Raw genomic sequence first — 20,597 nt, forward strand, 5'->3', positions numbered from 1 at the left:
CCTCGTGTACCCTTGACTTGAGCCCGGCTTGTCCACCATTTTGATTGAAATCGGAGAGTATGCCTCCCTTGTATTTGTGGCTTCTACCATCACTGGGTGCTCCTAATCCCGAATTCTTGAGCCCTGACATCCCAAAGTACAAAACATACCATTCATCTCTCACTCGAGAATGTTAGGTTTCAATGGGACTCTTTGTAACGGCTGTACGAATTTTAAAGGATTTCCCTGGCTATGTTCCCGTTCTTGCTTACTCGCCATAGAGAAGAAAACAGTAGATTTAAAGCCACACCCAGAATTATACCACCTTCACTTGTTTCTGTCAGTGGACATATTTAAAATGAAAGCTCTGCCACAAACAATAAGGTCAATTCTTCCATCACCTTAGTTTTGGTTGGTGGATGTACAGCATCAATTCCACATCCCTTTGAACTAAGCCCAGGGTGTCTTAACATATGCCAGATGGTCACAGCTGTTCTCACGCTCTTCAAGAGCATCCATCTTCATTCACAACTTGATGCTTGGCTGATCATCACCTTTTCATCAGAATATATATTTCCATGCCGCTAACACTTCTATACACGTTTAGCAACTTTTTCCACAGTTTTTCTGTTCGTTGACATTCGCGAACGTCTGACGTAATCGCAGACCTTCCGGACATAATGAAGTGTCCGGAAAAGCGTCTGCACTTTGCGATCAGGTCCGTGCTTCGCGGACAGTTCGACACTGCATTTTCTATTGATCTAGGAACTTTCAAGCTAAAAATATTCACCCTGCACAGCTCCTACACCTATTCTTACTCATTATCCATTAACAATCTAGTACAAAGCACATACTTGTAAGAATATTAGCAAAACTGCTATTTATCTTAAAAATGGCATCCGCTATTACCATCCCTCCTCGCCAAATGTCACCACCACCAGCAGCTGGAGGACCTACACAACAAAAAAATCACAGTCCTTCCAAAGACAATTAAGAGGACCAAGAAGATGAGGTAGAGGAAGTTCCTACTTCTAGCACCAAGAGAGAATCATGGGTGTGGCAGTTCTTTACCACTGTCAGGAAGGTCTGTAATCTCCTCTTCCTCCTGAGATGCCCCAGACTCCCTTTTCTCCCCTTCCTCCTCACCTCGAAGTCTCCGGAGTTGAGTCAGCTTCGGGTTGTCCTTTGTTCGAGTCTTCACCCCTTTTTTTTAAGATAGGGACGACCAATGTAGGACACCACAGTGACACCCTTTGGGTGATCTGTAGCAACCCTCCTCGGTCGCTGATCAATGGGGAAAAAGCCAGTGGCACAAAAAACCCTGGAAGAATAGAATCTTCAAGCGCAGTGGTGTAGCTATTAACACACTCCGGAATGAGCAGCAGAGGGAGAGGAACTGGAGGACTCCGTCCGGAAATAGATTCCAACGAGAATCGGGTATGAGACCAGGTAAGTGGAATAGTTCCAGCACGGATAGTCAGAAGAGGGCTAGGAGAGGCAATCCGCAAGGCAGGCAGAGGTCGGTACACCGGGAAATCAACAAGAAGTGGTTCCGATACAGGATAAACAGATGAGGGCTAGGCGAGGCAATCCAACAAGGCAGGCAGCGGTCAGTACACGGAAATATCAAGCAGGATAGGAACAGAGGAGGGCTAAAGAAGAGGACCAAGAGAGGTAAGCACAACACTGGAAGGGAGAAATCAACAGAGTAAGAATAACGAGAAACACCCAAGACGGGAGGGGGGAAGGATGAGAGACGGGAATGGAACAGACCAGGGAGGAAGAGCAAGTACGCGGGAGAACCCCGGCAAGAGGTAAGGAAAACAAGGGAAGGAGAAAAGGGGCGAAACAGGAAAGGAAGGGCAACGGGCGGAAAAGGAAAAAACTACTCGAAAAACAGCAGCGCTGGAAAACAGGACGAAACACTGTACATTGCAACGCATCCGACCCTGTAAGTGAAAGGAATAAATACCGGTGTCGGGAACGTCGCCACGACAGCTGGACCTGCACAGCACATTTCCCAAAACGTGATGGAAGCCAAAATGGCGGGCGCAGCTTCCACTTCTTCCAAAGCCGCCAGGTTCCTTGAGGCGTGACAGTATGCCCCCTCCTAAGGTCCACCCCACCAGGTTTATTTGGGTGTCTGAAATGGAACCTACGTAACAGGAGGGGAGTATTTAAATGTGATCTGGGTTCTGTAGGGGAGGATTGGTCCAAGAGACCCCCCTCCCCTGCATCATCTCCCCCAGTGAGGTCCATGGCTCGTCAGGGGCCCCTCCTGCCACCAGGGCCCAGGTGGTGGATGGGCCACTGGCTGTCAACATTGACCAAACCTGCTGAATTTAGCTAGGCCTTGGAAACCATTTTGTCTAATAAAGATGGTTTGAGCCCTGTGCACCGCAGCGCGGCCCCCACCCTTGGAGAGTTTCAATTATCCCTGTGGCCACAGCTCTCTGGCAGATCCGCTGAGAGCCCGTTCCCATGAACAGACGGACATGAGCTAGTGTTAGATACTAACACTGTAACATTTCACCTTCCGCAGTGTATCGCTGTTTTCCAGCATGACCGGACCAGCAGGGCCTGGGTGGAAAATACTGTACAATGGTCCCCTGACAAAAGCAGAGTCCCCAAATACTAATGAGCAAACCACCTGTGATGGAAGCGTTCTCTCCACAACCTCTCTGACTAAAAAACCTGTAAAATGTATAAAAATGGCAGAATGGGTGCTCATATGACATTAGGGATGAAGCACCCACATCCCTGTAGCTATGCGCAAATGGTAAAAGCGTCCCGGGGGTTTTTCATGTTATATGTGTTATCGAGAAGACTGCACCCCACGGTCCTGCGCCAAAACTGAAATAATGCTGCTAGAGTGCAAAGGAAGACAAATGCAACCATATTGAGGGCTCATGTAAGGGGTGCACGAAAATGCACCATATGTGTGTCCAAGCCCTCTATGTGCCACTGCCGTCAGTCTCATTGGCGGGTTGTTCCTGCGTGCTCCACCCACCTTACTACTACCTCACTGACCGCGCATGTATAAGCATATAACAAAATGTTGTAGTTGTTAAAAACGTAGTGTACAAGTAATGTGCTCAAATTGGCCATATGAATGGCACTAGCAATGTCAAAACGTGAGCTTTGGAAAGACTCAATGAGTATTGTATATTATATGAATGTTTATGTCTTGTCCACCTAAAATCTGCAACACACGACGAAAATACCTTTGTGATCTCATGCAAGGGCATTCCCCCTTCCTCCCAGTGAAGGCTGCCAGACGAAAAAGCAGAGGCCTGTGCCGCGCTGCTCCACCTCCCCCAATTCGGCTGGAGCCGCTTCAAGCTTTCACATTCCCCCCGCAGTACCCAAGGCCACGACCTGCCACCTGAATTATTTACAACCCAGCAGTAAACCCCGGCCTTAAAACACAGATCCAAAGGCGCCCTTTCATAGGCTCCACGACCCACGTGCTCACCTTAGGTTAATGGCCCCTGTAAAATTAGGACACCCAATATTATGGCAACACTACAGGAAAACATCCATAATCACTTCTAACAAGACGGGATAACGTGGACCGCCTGTCCCATGCCCCGAGACCCAACCCCGCGACCTATGATACCCGGTCAACAGGACAACGGTAACCATGTATTGATGAATCGCCAGCACACCACACTCTAGGTGCATTCCTCCTGTGTTGCATTAACCTGTAGAATAACCTATTGGAAGATTTACCAGGGAAGATAATATTGCAATGTTGAATGACTGCGGTGTGCGTGGCCCTAGGGCAGAAAGTCAGGAAAGACATTCATCTCTGACGCTGGTCACGGTTGGCACAACACCACCACCCGGATGCGCCCAGCTGACCTGCCAGGCCCAGCCCAACCCACGAGGGTAACCAGTGACGTCCTCCAGCCACAACAAACCACATCGCAGCAGCACCTATAGCTAGTCATTGCCACCCAATCCCCACGAACTTGTGCCCCCTATAGCATGCAGGTTCTTATGACGTTTTTTGTAAATATATACGCCTGCCTTTGCTATTGTCAGGCAGAGCGCTCTCGGAGTTTGCAGAGTTCTTTGCATGCCCTATTCTGATTGATAAACTCCCATTTAAGCTCACCCGCACTTTGTCCTGGCCTTATTCCCATCCTGGGAGAGTCCATTATTGTCTCTCATTGTGGGGAGGATCGTGCTATCTGGGGACGCTTGCCTTCAGTGGTGACCCCGAAAGCGTGATATTTATTTTTTCCTAACATATATATATATCCCTACCGTCCCCTTTGGCACGAAAATCTCCGGTCGAAAAGGGATACGCACGGTGCGCCGGCTCCGGAAGGCTGCCCGCCAACGGCGACCGGTTGGCTCAGAAGTGCGCACTCAACAGAGAGAGGGTACGGGATCCCGGTTGAAAAATCCCCTTTGAGTACCGCTCGCCGGGGCTGACCGTTGAGCGTACGGCAACATTGCCTGGACGGACCCAGTTTCGGAGACTCTCGTTTCAAGACGGGCACGTGAGTATTGAGTGCGATTGACCATAAAGGGAGAGGGGGAGGAAATATAGGACAGGGAACGAGGCTGGTTGAAAGGGGACACTTTGGGTCTACTAAGGGCCACTCTAAACTTACTTTGCTTTTTCTTCGCATATGGTCATTAGGATTAAGAGGTGAACAGAGATAAAGAGACGGGAACCTAGCTCCGCGAGGGGGTGGAAGGCGGTGCCGCATAGTGCTATCTTGACTAGTACTGGGAATATAAGAAGAAGTGGAAAAAGAGATAAAGGTGTCTGGTAATGGAAGACACGGAGAATACATTAGTGACAGCTATTCTTTCTATTCTTCTCTTTGGGTTCACGGGAAAATAAACTGGGTTAGCACAAACAAAAATATAATCTAAGTAGAGAGATAATTCTGCTCCAAAACTAGGAAACAAATATATATATATCAGAGTAAGAAGGAAAGGGACAGCTGGCAAGGGAGGAAAGGGAGGACAAACTGGGCTGTGAATAAGAGTGCTGCTTATGGGTGTGTAAGCATCGTATGTGTCATAACATATTTGTTATAATGAGTGTGTAAAGGTGGTCAGAAATGCATAATTATGGTATGGTCATGGTAAGTGTGACCAGAAGAAATATCACAAAGAAGAGAGTAATGTGGTGAAGTGAGTGTTTATTTCTTCGATTTGTTGGGTAAAATTGTCGAAATTATTGATGGTTTGCTCTTGTACGTGCCCCCTAAAGTGTATGGAAAAGAGGCTGTGGGCAGCCATTCTCATACTGTACAGGTGGCGGGAAAACACGCTGGCCCCCACGTTCAGTAAGATATAAATACGTGTGGTGATACATTTATATCGAGATACAGATATATACATATAGAGATACATCAGTATCGAGCAAGTACGAAGTATGGGGGCAGAAACACCCTTATCACATATTGGTAAGAGTCTACCTGGGTACGCAGAACGGATTAAGAAATATCACGACCAGTGGATCACAGAGTTGAAGGGGGAAGGATTACCTCAGATATGGCCCGAAGGGGGATCGTTTGACAAGAGTGTCCTAGATATGGTAGCTACGTGCATTTGTTTGAAATACAAGGGGAAGCAACTACACAATAGAAGAGAAATATTAGACCTATGGAGACTGTTTGAAGAAATACCCCCGCCTAAGACAAGGGAATTAGATACTGATCTACCATCTACCACTGACAATCCACTAATGATACCAAAGGATGACAAGGTATTGCCAGAAGAGGAGCCACCGATAGAGGTAACTAGGTTGTACCCAATACTAAATAAGCCAGTGCCCGCAGAGGGATAAAGTGACCCAACTTATGTACCCCCAATGACAACCACTACCACTCAGGGGCCAACAGCACCCCCACCATATGAGAGTCATAGGGAGCGAGAGCAGGTAAGTACACCAAGGGTGGACATAGAGAAATTAACAGGAGACCTAGAATCCAGGCTCTCTATAGCCAAAGACGAGCTTTCGAGAATAAAAAGCATATGTGAGCAGACTGCAATCAATACCGCTAGATCAGAGCCTGCATCAAGAGCGCAGAGTGAGAATAGAACATTTGAAGAAGGGTGGAAAAAAGGAGAGATACTGTTTAGGATACAGGAAGAACCGACATGAATAATTGAACTAGAGGGCAGAGAGGGGTGTACTGATGATGAGGTAAGGACCACAGGAGGCAGAGAGGAGCTACTGTGTGATATAGGGGATGATTTAGAAGAAGGTGAAAGGCTAAGTATGGCAATGGGGGGGAAGCGAGGGGTTGGATGGCGCATGCTCAATGAGAACGATGGATGATGAGTGGACAGGGCGATTAAGGAACAGGTTGGGAAAAATGGCATCATTAGGAAAATCAGGAATGAAGGTGAGCACAGATACAACGACAAAGGGGAAGTTACAACTCCCACTAATACACAGGGGAGGAGGGAGGCCGAATTACATACCCTGGGCTCAGATGGATAAGGCCAATTTGTTAAAGTTATTGCCCCCGCTATCAGGAGGGGCAAACAAGTGGATATATGCCTTTGAGAAACACACAGCCGGGGTACCTCTAGCCATAGGCGACGTGAAGAGTTTGCTAGTATCAGCAGTTGGGGATCAGGCTGACAGAGTATGGGTAAAAGCTGGCTTCCCGGGAGTAACGTTAGATTGCGATCGCCATGACGGTGCCTCTTTTAACACAGTACGTGCCAGGGTGTGGGATGCCTTGCGGGAAACGTTTCCAGATACCCCCAGATTTGCAGTCAGTAATGCAATGTACAATGAATGACGGGGAAGATGCTATGGATTACATTTTTCGGGTCCAAGAGATGTGGAGAGCAGAAACGGGCACGCCCTGGTATCAATCAACATCATTATTCTACTTCATAATAAAGAGGGGGCTCCCAAAAGAGGTGCAAAAAGCACTTGACAAAATAGCAGGTATTGAAACAATTTGTGGACAGCAGGCCCCCACGATGTGGGGTTGTTGAATGGAGTGACGCCAGTGGTAATAAAGCTCAAACAAGGGGCAATACTACCCCGAGTGAAACAATATCCATTGTCCCGTGAAGCTGAGGAAGGGATAAAAGAGACAATAACTGCATTGCTAGCACAGGGGATAATAGTGCCTTCAAACTCCCCATGTAACACATGTATCTACCCGATCAAAAAAGCAAATGGAGGGGCTTGGAGGATGATCTAGGATTTACGCCCCCTAAATGACGTCATACAGAAAGAGTTCCCTTTGGTCCCGAACCAATATTGGTCAATATTATGCAGTATCCCAAAAACGGCATCACATTTCACAGTGGTCGATTTGAAAAACGCATTCTTCTCCATCCCCTTGGCAGAAGAAAGCAGATATCTGACAGCATTTACATTAGGGGGAAAGAGATATGAACATTGCAGATTACCACAGGGATACTGTGAGAGCCCAAGCATATTCAACCGCATACTACACGAAGACCTGGGTAATTTATCAGTTGAAAGCACAATCATTCAGTACGTAGACGATTTGCTCGTCTGTGCACAGAATGAAGAAACATGCAGAAAAGACTCAGTAACACTCCTGTCACTGCTGGCAAATAAGGGGTACAAAGTGGACAAGGAAAAGCTACAATACTGTCAGAAAGAAGTCCTGTACTTGGGACAGCTGATATCAAAAGACGGAAAAAGAATAATCCCTGATAGGGTAGAAGCAATAAGATCAGTAAGAGAACCCACAACAGTGAAGGAGATGCAGAAATTCTTGGGAATGTGTAACTATTGTAGAGCATGGATATTAGATTATGCAGCCTACACCAGACCATTACTGCAAGCACTCAAGGAGGCACAACAAGAAAACAGGAAAATAGAATGGTCAGACGAGATGAGTGACTCATTCAAGTCACTAAAAGAGTTGATTTCGAGTGCTCCAGTACTCGCCAATCCTGACTATGAACGCAAATTTTACCTGTTCTCACATTGCAAGGGGACACTCATGACAGCTGTACTGACACAAAAGACTTCCCTAGGACACAAACCGTTGGCTTACTATAGTGGCACCTTGGATGCGGTGATGCAAGGACATTTCGCGTGCGAGCAATCACTCCCAACATTGCCCTGCGAGATTTATCTGATGAGGATCTCTTTTCCGATTCAGAAAGTGATGGCGAAATAATAATGGAAATAGCAATGCCCTGTGACATTTTGATTCAAGCTAGACAAATTCCCGTCCAGTTGGTAAATCTTCCAATAGGTTATTCTACAGGTTAATGCAACACAGGAGGAATGCACCTAGAGTGGGGTGTGCTGGCGATTCATCAATACATGGTTACCGAAACAATGTACTTTGCAACGTACCCGACCCCGGAAGTGAAAGGAATAAATACTGGTGTTGGGAACGTCGCCACGACAGCTAGACCTGCACAGCACGTTTCCCAAAACGTGATGGAACCCGAAATGGCGGGCACAGCTTCCACTTCTTCCAAAGCCGCCAGGTTCCTTGAGGCGTGACAGTATGCCCCCTCCTAAGGTCCACCCTACCAGGTTTATTTGGGTGTCTGAAATGGAACCTATGTAACAGGAGGGGAGTATTTAAATGTGATCTGGGTTCCCATGTGTCTTCAGACCTCGGGTATCCTTTCCAGTGGACTAGGTACTCCAAACGTCCCTTATGATATCGAATGTCACATATTTGGGATACCTCAGAGATGTCTTCAGCGGGATCCGGAGGGACCTGAGTGTTATTCCTTTTTCGGGACCACTTATCTTCCATGAAGGCCTTCTATTGAGAGGTGTGAAACACCGGGTGTATGTGACGTAATCGTGTAGGCAGCTGTAAGCGAAAGGCTACTGGGTTGACTACTTGTGTTATCTTGTATGGACCAATAAATCTAGGTGACAGCTTAGATGGATGTACCCAAAGTGGTAATAATTTAGTGGACAGGAGCACTTTGGAACCGCCTCCCCAATCGGGCAACGGTCTCCGGTGTTTATTAGCTTGGGATCTATTTCTCTCTTGAGCCTCTATGAGTCCCAGCCTAGCCTTGCTATGAGCCTCTCGGATAGTCGCTAATGAAGCTTCCATAGAGGGCACGGAGGACTCAATGTTGGTCAAGTGAAGAAAGGTACGGGGATGATAACCGTACGTACAAAAAAAAGGGCTGGTACCGAGGGCAGAGTGGCAAGTGTTGTTATAGGAGAATTCGGCCGTCGGGAGTAACTGGACCCAATCATCCTGTTGTTGGTTGACAAAACACCGGAGATACTGCTCCAAGGTTCCATTTAGACGTTCAGTTTGTCCATTAGATTGTGGATGGAACCCAGAGGTCAATGCCCTTTCAATGCCTAATCTCTTGCATAAGGCAGACCAGAAATGAGAGGTGTACTGGCTACCACGGTCTGAGATGACCTTAGTAGGCATACCGTGTAGCTTGAATATAGCTCTCAAGAAAACCTCAGCCATGCGAGACGCAGAAGGTACCCCAGGTAGAGGTGAAAAATGTGCCATTTTAGTGAATGAATCGATGACCACCATTATACAGGTACAACCCTGAGACTCTGGCAACTCTACGATGAAGTCGGTCGATATAGTGGTCCATGGGCCTGTAGGATTGGCACAGGATTCCAACAATCTTAGAGGCTTTTGTGTGCAGTACTTGTTACAAAGACAGGTGACACAAGACTGAACATATTGTCTGGTCTCTTCCTTCATCTTTGGCTAAAAAAAATATCTTGATAGGAGTTCTTGAGTATTACGAATGCCAAGATGACCTGCAATATTGGTATCATGGCACCAGGATAATGCTGTCTTCCTTAACGACGGAGTTGGCAGATACAACTTGTCGTTGATCAGATATAGCCCATCCTTGATTACATAATCTGTCTTGTCGCTATGTTTTTCTGCTTCAAATCTCCCTCCAGAATCGTCCTTGACCTGTTGCAGGAACGTAGACACCACTCCTATTCTCTGAGATCTTGCAAACATCAAATCTGTGGTAACTTCTTGTTCAGTCACTGCGTCGGGACAGGGCATCAGCCACTAAGTTTTGTTCACCCGGGATGTAAGTAATATTGAAATCAAATTGGGCGAAAAAATGAGCCCACCTTGCATGTCTTGTGTTATAACATTCAAATTGACGCAACACCTGCAAATTCTTATGATCCGTTCGGACGGTAAAAGGGTGTTCTCCACCTTGGAGGAGGTGTCGCCACTCTGTGCACGCTAATTTCATAGCCAGCAATTCCCTCTCTACCACAGAGTAGTTACGTTGACTGGTGTTCAGTGTTTTGGAATAATAAGACACCGGATGTTCCTTACCCTCATACTCCTGCAGTAATACTGCACCGATTGCGGCAGAAGAAGCGTCAGCTTCCACTATAAAGGGACGGAGCTGGTCAGGTTGCCTTAATATGGGAGCTGAACAGAAAGCTTGGTTGAGATGTTGGAAACTCTCCTCAGCTTGAGGAGACCATTGGAAAGGGGAGGAAGATTTCTTAAGAAGTGAGGTCATCGGGTGTACCTGTTGTGAGAAGTTTGGGATACATTTCCGTTAGAAATTCGATAATCCAAGGAATCTCTGGATGTCTTTAACAGACTTAGGAGATGGCCATTCAAGAATGGAATTGACCTTCTGAGGGTCCATAGCAATTCCCTCTGAGGAAAGAATGTATCCTAAATATGATATGGATGTCGCCGAAAACACACACTTTTCCAATTTGACTGAGAGATGGTTGTCTTTGAGTCTGTGAAAAACCTCTTGACATGAGTGTTATCGATGGAGCATTTACAAGGCCGAAGGGCATCACTTGATACTCATACAAACCAAAGGGAGTCCTAAAGGCTGTCTTCCACTCATCCCCGGATTGTATACGAAGCAGATGGTAAGCATTGCGTAAGTCTAGTTTTGTAAACACAGTGGCCGACTGCACAGCATGAATGATTTCAGAGATGAGGGGCACAGGATATCTGTCCTTAACGGTTACTTTGTTTAATCCTCTGTAATCTATACAGGGGCGTAGCTCTTGAGTGTCTTTCTTGGGAATGAAGAATAAAAAGGCACCTGCAGGAGATTTGGATGGTCTGATCAACTCATTGGCTAGGTTCTTGTCAAGGTAATCTCTCAAATACTGCCTTTCTTGCATTGTCAAGGGATACATGTGACAAAATGGGACCAAGGCACCTGGGTGCAAATCAATACAGCAGTCTTTGGGTCTGTGAGGAGGGAGCTCTAGAGTGATCTTCTCCGTCACCACTTCAGTGTACCCACTCAAATAGGATGGTAAACAATGTATGGTCTTAGATTCAACCCCACAGGAAGTTTGAACCGTAGAAAAGGTTGGTTTTGGCAAACAGCTTGCCTTGCAGAAGGTGGAATGAAAACTTAACAGGTTTCTGGACCAGTCAATGGTGGGATTATGCCGGCGTAACCATCCAATGCCTAGAATCAAAGGGAAGTGAGCAGCTCTGATGATATCAAAGGAAAGGCGTTCTGTATGTTGCATGATGCGCATGGTGAGAATTTCAGTAGAATGGGTAATAAGGCCGGAGCTCAAAGGCTCGCCATCTACTCCCTCCACTTTCTGATCCTCGGTCTTGGCTATCCGAGTCAGTCCTTGGCTCTCTGTCCAGTGGGTATCAATGAAATTTCCTGCGGCTCCACAATCCAGGAGGGCCTGAGTCTGTATGGAGGTCTGGCCAATCAGAAGGGTGACTGCCATCACCATGAGTCGAGCACCGTCAGAACTCTCCAAAGTGGTGACTGAGAGGGTAACAAAGGGACTGGAATCCTTCCCTCGGTAATACGTCCCCAAATTTACCGAGGGTGCTCGTTTCCCGAGCGTCGGGGAGGTACATCAGGACAGTCTCGAAGTAAGTGAGTCGAAGATCCACAGTACATACATAGACTCCCTTCACACCTCCTCCTGCGTTCTTCAGCCGAGAGAGGGGAGCGGGTGATGCCGATCTGCATAGGTTCTTCTCGAGAGACGAGTAGAGGAAGGTGGTGCCAAAGGAACTGGAGGCATCGGAAATCCACTCTTTATCTTTCGTCGCTCAGCTCGCCGTTCAGACAGCCGGGAATCAATCCGAAGTGTTGCAGTGATCAGGTCAGCAAAGGTTAAGGGGCGTTCGATACGTGCAAGTTCGTCTTTCAACTCTTCTCGCAGACCCCTCCGAAAGAAGGCATACTGCGCCTGTTCTTGCCAACCCGCTTCCGCTGCGATCTGTTTAAATGAGGTGATATATGACATTAAGTCTGAATTTACCTGTCTGATGTCCAACAGATCCTCGGAGGCCAGATAGGTGCTCTCGGTTCGAAGGAAGGTTTGCTTCATCAAGGTCTTGAAAGCCTCATAATCCTGAAGCATAGGATCAGTTCTATTGACCAAAGGGGTGGCCCAAGCCAAGGCATTGCCTGACATGTGGGTTATCATAAACCCAACCTTTGCATGACCAGAAGTGAAGGCCAGTGGACGAAATGAAAAATGCAAGTGACACGCATCCAAGAACTCCTTTAATCTCTTGGGCGTTCCATCAAACTTCCCAGAAACTAACGGTAGGGGAGGCAAGTCGGTAGTCGGTGGGTCCCGCTCTGCTATCCTCTGTTGTAGCGCAGCATTAGCGCCCTTAAGATTCTGGACTTCCAGGCTCAGGTTTTGGACTGCAGCTACTAGTTCCTGAACCTGCTGCGCAGTGGCAATGTCGAATTCTTGGCGTTGCAAACTGTCAGGAAGGTCTGTAATCTCCTCTTCCTCCTGAGATGCCCCAGACTCCCTTTCCTCCCCTTCCTCCTCACCTTGAAGTCTCCGGAGTTGAGTCAGCTTCGGGTTGTCCTTTGTTCGAGTCTTCACCCCTTTTTTTTGAATATAGGGACGACCAAGGTAGGAAGCCACAGTGACACCCTTTGGGTGATCTCTGGCAACCCTCCTCGGTCACTGGTCAATGGGGAAAAAGCCAGTGGCACAAAAAAACCCGGAAGAGTAGAATCTTCAAGCACAGTGATGTAGCTATTAACACACTCCAGAATGAGCAGCAGAGGTAGAGGAACTGGAGGACTCCGTCCGGAAATAGATTCCAATGAGAATCGTGTATGAGACCAGGTAAGTGGAATAGTTCAAGCACCGAAAGTGAGAAGAGGGCGAGGAGAAGCAATCCGCAAGGCAGGCAGAGGTCGGTACACCAGGAAATCAACAAGAAGTGGTTCCGATACAGGGTAAACAGATGAGGGCTAGGCGAGGCAATCCAACAAGGCAGGCAGCGGTCAGTACACGGAAATATCAAGCAGGATAGGAACATAGGAGGGCTATAGAAGAGGACCAAGAGAGGTAAGCACAACACTGGAAGGGAGAAATCAACAGAGTAAGTATAACGAGAAACACACAAGACGGGAGGGGGGAAGGATGAGAGACGGGAACGGAACAGACCAGGGAGGAAGAGCAAGTACGCGGGAGAACCCCGGCAAGAGGTAAGGAAAACAAGGGAAGGAAAAAAGGGGCGAAACAGGAAAGGAAGGGCAACGGGTGGAAAAGGAAAAAACTACTCGAAAAACAGCAGCGCTGGAAAACAGGACGAAACACTGTACGTTGCAACGCACCCGACCCCGGAAGTGAAAGGAATAAATACCGGTGTCGGGAACATCGCCACGACAGCTAGACCTGCACAGCGCGTTTCCCAAAACGTGATGGAACCCGCAATGGCGGGCGCAGCTTCCACTTCTTCCAAAGCCGTCAGGTTCCTTGAGGCGTGACAACCACTGTTCGGAAGGTACCAAATGCTAAAGCTACCAAAGTGAGGTGCAACATTCTCAGTCACAGACTACCTGGACATTACTCCTACGGGACCACCTCTATGCACTGTCACACCAAATCCAACCACTGAGATGCTCTCAGAAAGGCTGTTCCTTTCTCAGAAAGTAGTAGGTTGCCTTCCTCGACCTCATCTTCCTCAACCAATACTGTGACCGCACAGGCTACTCCTGTAGGGCACAAAATCCCACCATCTACTTTGCGAGCCATAAAAGAAGCTGTTCATCCATATGTGTTGAAGACAACAGTACTCTGTATATACTGCAACACACTGCACTGCAGGGGGAGAAGTTTTGAAGTGCTTTCATGGCTGTAATCAAGGAGAATAAGAAACACTGCCCCCTACCTTATATGTAATGCACACAAACATCTTCCCCTGTTGACCTGCCCCTCCATAGTTGTGCTTGCTGCCCCTTGCCTTACTTCCCTCCCCACCTTATTTCCGGGCCTCTCCTGCAACAACAAAAAGAATTAAAGAAAAAAAGAAAAACACAAGAAAAGGTTCCTCTAGGAACCACCTTTCACATTTAAAAAATAGAAGTAAGAGAAATAAGCGTATAGACTCCATCTACTTTACATTTTTCAGTAAAGTATTTAGACTCAAGAAGATTCTCCAACATTCCCCATTAGCATTTTCTACTATGGTAATTGAAGGAATGGACAATGGTATACTAGAGAAAAGAAAACACAGAAACAATTTTCATAATCCATGGCCCTTCATGACTCTCCGCGATCTCTGCAGTGCCCTCTCTCGGCCATGCATTATTAAAACACCTGAATTGCACATACACACCATCACACAAGACAACCCTTCTACCCTTTTTACTGTTATGTTTGTAGCACTCCCTCATTGCCTGCTTTGAAACAGTCACATATATATCCACCAATCAGTTAAAAAAAACTCTACATATAACCTATCAACATACTAAACTTCCACACACCAGCTGCCACTTATAAATGTTCTATAAATCTTTTGCATATGCATTTCACTTGCTTATCCAAAAATATTGTACACTCTGTTGCTATAAATGCACATATGCATTGTGCAGTAAAATAAGCTCATAGATGGAAAGAGGAGTAGAGATTACCAAGTGCTCATACAATCCCAGAAGGAAAGTGCCAAGACATGCCAAACTGGGAGGCCACTAGCTACCTGCTGGGGCAGAGGAGTCCCAAGGGTGTGATACATATCCGCCAGATGGTAGACCCGCAAGGGCATTGCTGAAGGGGGAGGGGGGTTACTGGTGTTGACTACATATAGGTCTGGAACCTGTCAGGTTCATGAGGTACCAGGCCACCAATCTCAGTGAAATTGGTATGAGTTAGCAGGGACGGGATTAAGTAAAGCAGAAACACAAAAGTAGAGTTTTCAGAAGTTTCCAGAACTTAAGGAAGTCCAGCTCATGTATAAGAAGACAAGCACTAGCCAAAGACAGAAACATGCCTGCCACTCTCTGTTTCAAAAAACGTTTGACAAGCAGAGTATTGGAGTTACAGCAGCAGAGGGCTCTAGCAGGGCAGTATTTAGGGAAACAAAGTTGGACATATTGTAGTCCTTGCAATTACCAAGACCCAATGTACACATTTTAGGCTGCAGCGTTACGATCCATTGGCTTGAGGCCAAGGATAAGTCATATAGCCCTTTTCTAGATGACCCGAAGGGGGCACAGACAACAAACAGGGAGGTTAAGGAAGAGGCTGTTGCAGTAGTCCAGCCTACTCAGGACCAAGCTCTACAGACGTTGAGTTTCTGGGTGAAGGTGAGCAAGGGTACAATGCCTGTAAGGAGGTCAAGCTGAAAGCATGGGCTTTTTTACTAGCTCCAAAATGTAAGGAGTAAAGGAGAGAGAAGACTTAAAAATAACCCCAAGGTTTTTGGCCTCACAGGACGGTAAGAGTAGAGGACCCAAATATAGTGGTCAGAGAGTAGGAGGAAAACAGGGCACAGGTGTCACAGTAAAAGATATCTCCATCTTACTGGCATTGAGACACAGATTGTTAGCTGCACACAATGCCTCAATGGCAGTCAGACAATTAGAGATAACAAACTAGGAAAACCAATGACTTTAGGGAAGTTTAAAGAAACCTGTGTGTCATTGACATAACACTGGAAATGAGAAAAGATGAAGGACGTCAGGTGAGCCAGAGGGAATAAATAGATATGGAAGAGCCACAATTATAGGATAAAACCATGGGGTACTCCACAGGTACACAGTGCGGTGGTGGAGTACAAACAGCTATGTTGCAGCTGATAAGGGTGGTTAGTGAGGAAAACAAATCAGCAATTCAAGTTCCTGCTCCCTGATGCTAATGGTATCATATAACTGTTTAATGAGGATACAATTTTTGACCGTGTGAAAGGTGGAGGAGACATCAAGAAGCACTGTCCTCAATTGTACTACAATCATAAATACCATGCACACTTAAATTATATCATTCCACCATATTAGAAATACTGTATACTCCCAATACATTACCTCTAATTATTATACACACATTACTATAGTGTCTGTTGCCAGTGGACACAACCAGCACAATAAAATTAAATCTTATAACAAGAACGTACAATAAACCTTCAAATAACAAGGCTCGCCCTGAACCCCCTGCAATTGAAATGATGTCCGCGGACATCGAAATTGACCGCAGACTTGGCAACATCTGCACACCTGTTCTTCACCTATAAAAACAGCTCCATGTCCTCTTTATTCCACCCCCACACTTTCCAGACTCTCTTTTGAACACCAAATAACCTCAAGTGTGTTTTCAAAGCTGTTTGTTCAAAGAATTGTCTGCGGGCTTCTGCGGTGTCCGCGGACTGGGCGGCACACACACCCTCTTCTTTCACCTAGAAAAACAGCCCCATACCATCTTTATTCCACCCCCACCCTTTCCAGCCTCTCTTTCTACCTCCAAATAACCCCAAATGTTTTTTCCAGACTTTTTCCCCTCTGCGCTATCCACGGACACCGGTGGCTGTCCGCAGATCCAAAATGGTATCCATTTAAAAAAAAGTGACACACCTCACGCTTCTGAGCATCCAATCAGTGGGCCCTTACAATGTCTGCAGACATCACGCTTGACCCTGATTGGTCCAGGGGGTGTCTGAGGACTGAATCGGGAAGTGAGTCCGCAGACCGGACCCTGCTATTGCTAATATTTTTTACCTACTTTTTGCCATTTTAAAAACAAATACTGGACAGATGTACACCAAATTTACAAAAGCACTCTTTCAGGACCAAGCTGCCACTCCTGCAGCAAATTTGGTGAAAATTTGTTCAGCGGTTTGGGTTGTAAGTATGACCAAACTATTTTTCCGTCGTGTCTATGAGGATTTCCATACATTTTGGGACCCCCCACTATAACTTTGCCCTCCTTGACGAAACAGTACCAAAATTCTCAGAATCATTCAGAGGGAGCCATATACATTTTTTGCAAAGTTTGGTGAGGATTTATCTGGGGTGGCGAAGTTATAAGATGCCCAAAAAGTACTCTTTCTATGAGTGGAGCAACTTAACCATAACTACAGGACCACTACCGCAGGCCCTGTAATAGATATATATCTATATATCCATATCTATGTATGGTACCCTTAATCCACAGACTTATTGTTCTCGCAAACAACCACCATCCATTCCAGGCACATGGCTGACCATGTGTCAAGATGGCGCTAGTTTCTCAGAACCAAGGTATGTGCACATGCTACACATGACAAGTTGCATGGTTATCCGTTTGGAGGTGCAGCATGTGTAGCCTGAACGGCAACCTATTTTCTAGATGAAAGTTGTGGAAGACACAGTGCTGGTTCTAGCAACGGTTCCAATTGGTTGTGAAAGGTTTACATACCGAGAGTATCACACTTATTAAAGGGTAACTTTCACATTCTGTTTCCCTTTCCTGTGGGAGAATAAATAAAACAGAAGATATGCCTGTGAATAGCCTGTCTCCAACTTTGCGTCACCTATATACTGCATACATGCAGTCAAATGCACGGGGCCTGCACCTTGTAGCGTACATTTGTGGTAGTTAGGCCTACATCCGACTCCATTCTTGCCTTCCTTTCTGAAGTTCTTCTTCAGGCGGAGCGGCAGAGGTGAAGAGTTCCTTTGGGTAGTGCCTTCTGATTAGAGTTCTTCCCCTAAGATGCTTATACCTGGAAAGCTTATTTATTGGGTATTTATAAAGCACCTATACAGCAAATGGTGTTTCTTCTGGGAACCTGACCGTTGGCTTGCGGTTGGCTGATGTGGATGCAATGACGATTGAAGGTAATCTGAGGCATGATCATGTGTACCAAGCGCAGCAATTTAAACATCCACTCCCTGCTTGACAGGCAACTAGTGAAGGAACCTCAGTGCGGGTATGATATGGTCTGCCCTTTTAAGGGCTATGCTAAGTCTTGCTTCATGGGCTTCGTCCTTTTGTGATGTTGCCCATGCACTTGGCAGAAGCTTTGAAATAATTTCTGATGTTTTTAATGATGTTGAACCGCTTGCAACCGTTATTTGAACACATTTTTTTTATAAATATGTAACACCCTAGCACAACATTTCACGATCGCCAATATTGTATAGCACAAATAAAAAAATCACGGCTAACTCTACCATTCCTCAACTGTTTCGACAGCACGAAGTGCCAACGTTGCCGATAACATTATTCAGAAATATGAAAAGGCTGTCTCGGAGCAGGGCATAGCTGAAGATTTCATCTACTATTTCCCCAAATACGGTAAGTGCAAAGGCAAGCTGAACGCAAACTCTGCGTGTGTGCTGCTCTGAAGATGCATCCATGCATGCAACGGCATGGCATAGTGACCCGGCAAGGATACGAAGGGGCATATTTCCTTTTTTTGGGGGGCACAACCTAGATTTTGAGAACAGAAATGTACTTTTGATGTCACATTGTAAGAGTTGGGCTAAAAAATAGGTAGCACAACCTTCAAAAGCTCATGGCACTGGGTCTTGCTTGAGAGTTCTAAGCAAATTAGAGTGATTAGTGGAACGTTCCCAGATGTTGTTGGAATAGCAAGGTCTCCAGAGGGAGCCTGAGATGGGAACTGAAGAGAGGCTTAGCATGATCACATATTCCAGGATGAATCTCGCTGTAAAAAGGGAAACAGCCTTAAAAGGAGCCTGTGTGGATGTAGGGGTTGCAGCTTAGAGAGAAAGCATACCTTCTCCTAGAGAGATGTTTGTTTTGCAAATCTTCCCCTTATTTCCTTTCAGCCCGCCAACACTTTTACTGGACTGTCTGCAATTTTTCATTGATTTTGAAGGTGAGTGCGCCCCTACCGCATTTATTTATCTCCTGGGAACACTGGTTCATCTTTTTAGGTTCCCATGCTAGGAGACCTCTCCCTTTGCTCCCGCATCTGTGTTTGTCCCATGGCGGCACATCCCACCTTCTGTGGAGTGCTGCCAGCGTTACTTAGGGGTCCTTTTCTATGATGTTTGGGGTGCACTCTGTAGCCAAGGAGGCCACCAGTGCAGGGGATGTCACCCACCTCGTATGATGTGTACTTTCCCATCTTCCATGAAGTGGAGTGCTGTAATTCTTTTATCTTGGAGGCAACATCATGTGCTGTCTTTTTAGCTGGGATGATGCATTTTCGAGGAACATATACTCAAAATGGCTACTCCTGTTGTGTTAAATCCTGTTCATGATGGCATGGCCATTCTCTTTCCAGGCGTGGGAGTGTCATTTTGCTTTGTGCAAATTCACGAGTTTTCCACTGGAAAGCTGGGCAGACGGTCCAGTGTGTTTCAGTTGGCAGGAAATGGTGAGCGGGCTGCCTGCACCTAATCCACATCCCTCCAGGGGTATGGATGTTGATGGGCCGATTTTGGGAGGCTGACTATCCACTATTGGGCAGCTACCTCTAAGTGTGAACGTTGGAAAGACCCTTTTTGGAGGGCTGGGCTAACCCGCAGCCTGATTTCTGTATACAAGGAGGGGCGCAAAACCTAGGAATTAAGTGGACCACGAGAACTGGAAGACATGCAAAGAAGAAAACGACTGTTGGGTGCCAGAAAACTGCTGCGGGAACCAGCAATGGCTCAGCCAACAACAGTGCATTTCGGACTTTGACTTTCTACTGTATAGGGGAGACCTTGCAAGGCACCACTCTCTCTTTGACAGTTCCATGTGTTAATATACCCGCAAAAATATCTCCATACAAGAAAGGTGTCATTTTTGGGGTTATATTAACCAATGGAATCTGCGGGGGACACCCCTGCAACCTCCATATTTCCCCCATACATTATCTCCATAAACAATATTTATGGGATAATATTACCTTATACCTCTTTGACTGGTGGATATTACCAATCAGCTTTCCTGCTTGACCTACATCGTCATTCCCGTCCATAGGATCTTGCATCTTTACAATTTACCTGCAACACCCAGAACCACTGCAAGGACATCTATCCATCCTGAGTGCTGGAATCCTTATGGGCATCCTAGGTGCTCTGCTGTAATGGCAGAACCTTCTGTGTTGACCTTCACCTGAAGTCCAAATGCTGAGCTGCTGAAAGCCTGTCAACGGTCAATGCAAGAAGTGCATTCGTCCAGTCATCCTGGAGGGTTTTTTCTATGTCATGGGACAGATCCAGGTGGCCTCCATGGCTGTCCGTGGTCTCCATAGAAACCAGAAGACAAACTGCCAGTGATCACCCCAAAACCTTTGACCCAATGGCACACGTAGACCCTTATGATGGTGGGACAAGACATCTCCAGTAATTGTTGATCTACTCGGGGTTTTCCTACCTTTGGGGGGGCTCAAGGAGTTGAGATAACTTATATCAATTGAACTTCCCCTGTCCCCATAAGGTTTCCATTGAGT

General features: G+C 46.4%; 1 protein-coding gene across 1 annotated transcript in view; it reads left to right on the forward strand.

Moving 5' to 3' along the window:
* C8G (complement C8 gamma chain) overlaps positions 1–20,597 on the forward strand; it is a 174,891-nt gene that overhangs the window by 119,455 nt on the left and 34,839 nt on the right. The window contains exon 5 of the mRNA XM_069609773.1: positions 18,383–18,484. Coding sequence (XP_069465874.1) covers positions 18,383–18,484 — 102 coding nt within the window. The remainder of the gene's footprint in view (positions 1–18,382; positions 18,485–20,597) is intronic.

Source organism: Ambystoma mexicanum, chromosome 8 (genome assembly GCF_040938575.1).
Source record: "Ambystoma mexicanum isolate Mex_15411 chromosome 8, UKY_AmexF1_1, whole genome shotgun sequence".
Classification (NCBI taxonomy): domain Eukaryota; kingdom Metazoa; phylum Chordata; class Amphibia; order Caudata; family Ambystomatidae; genus Ambystoma; species Ambystoma mexicanum.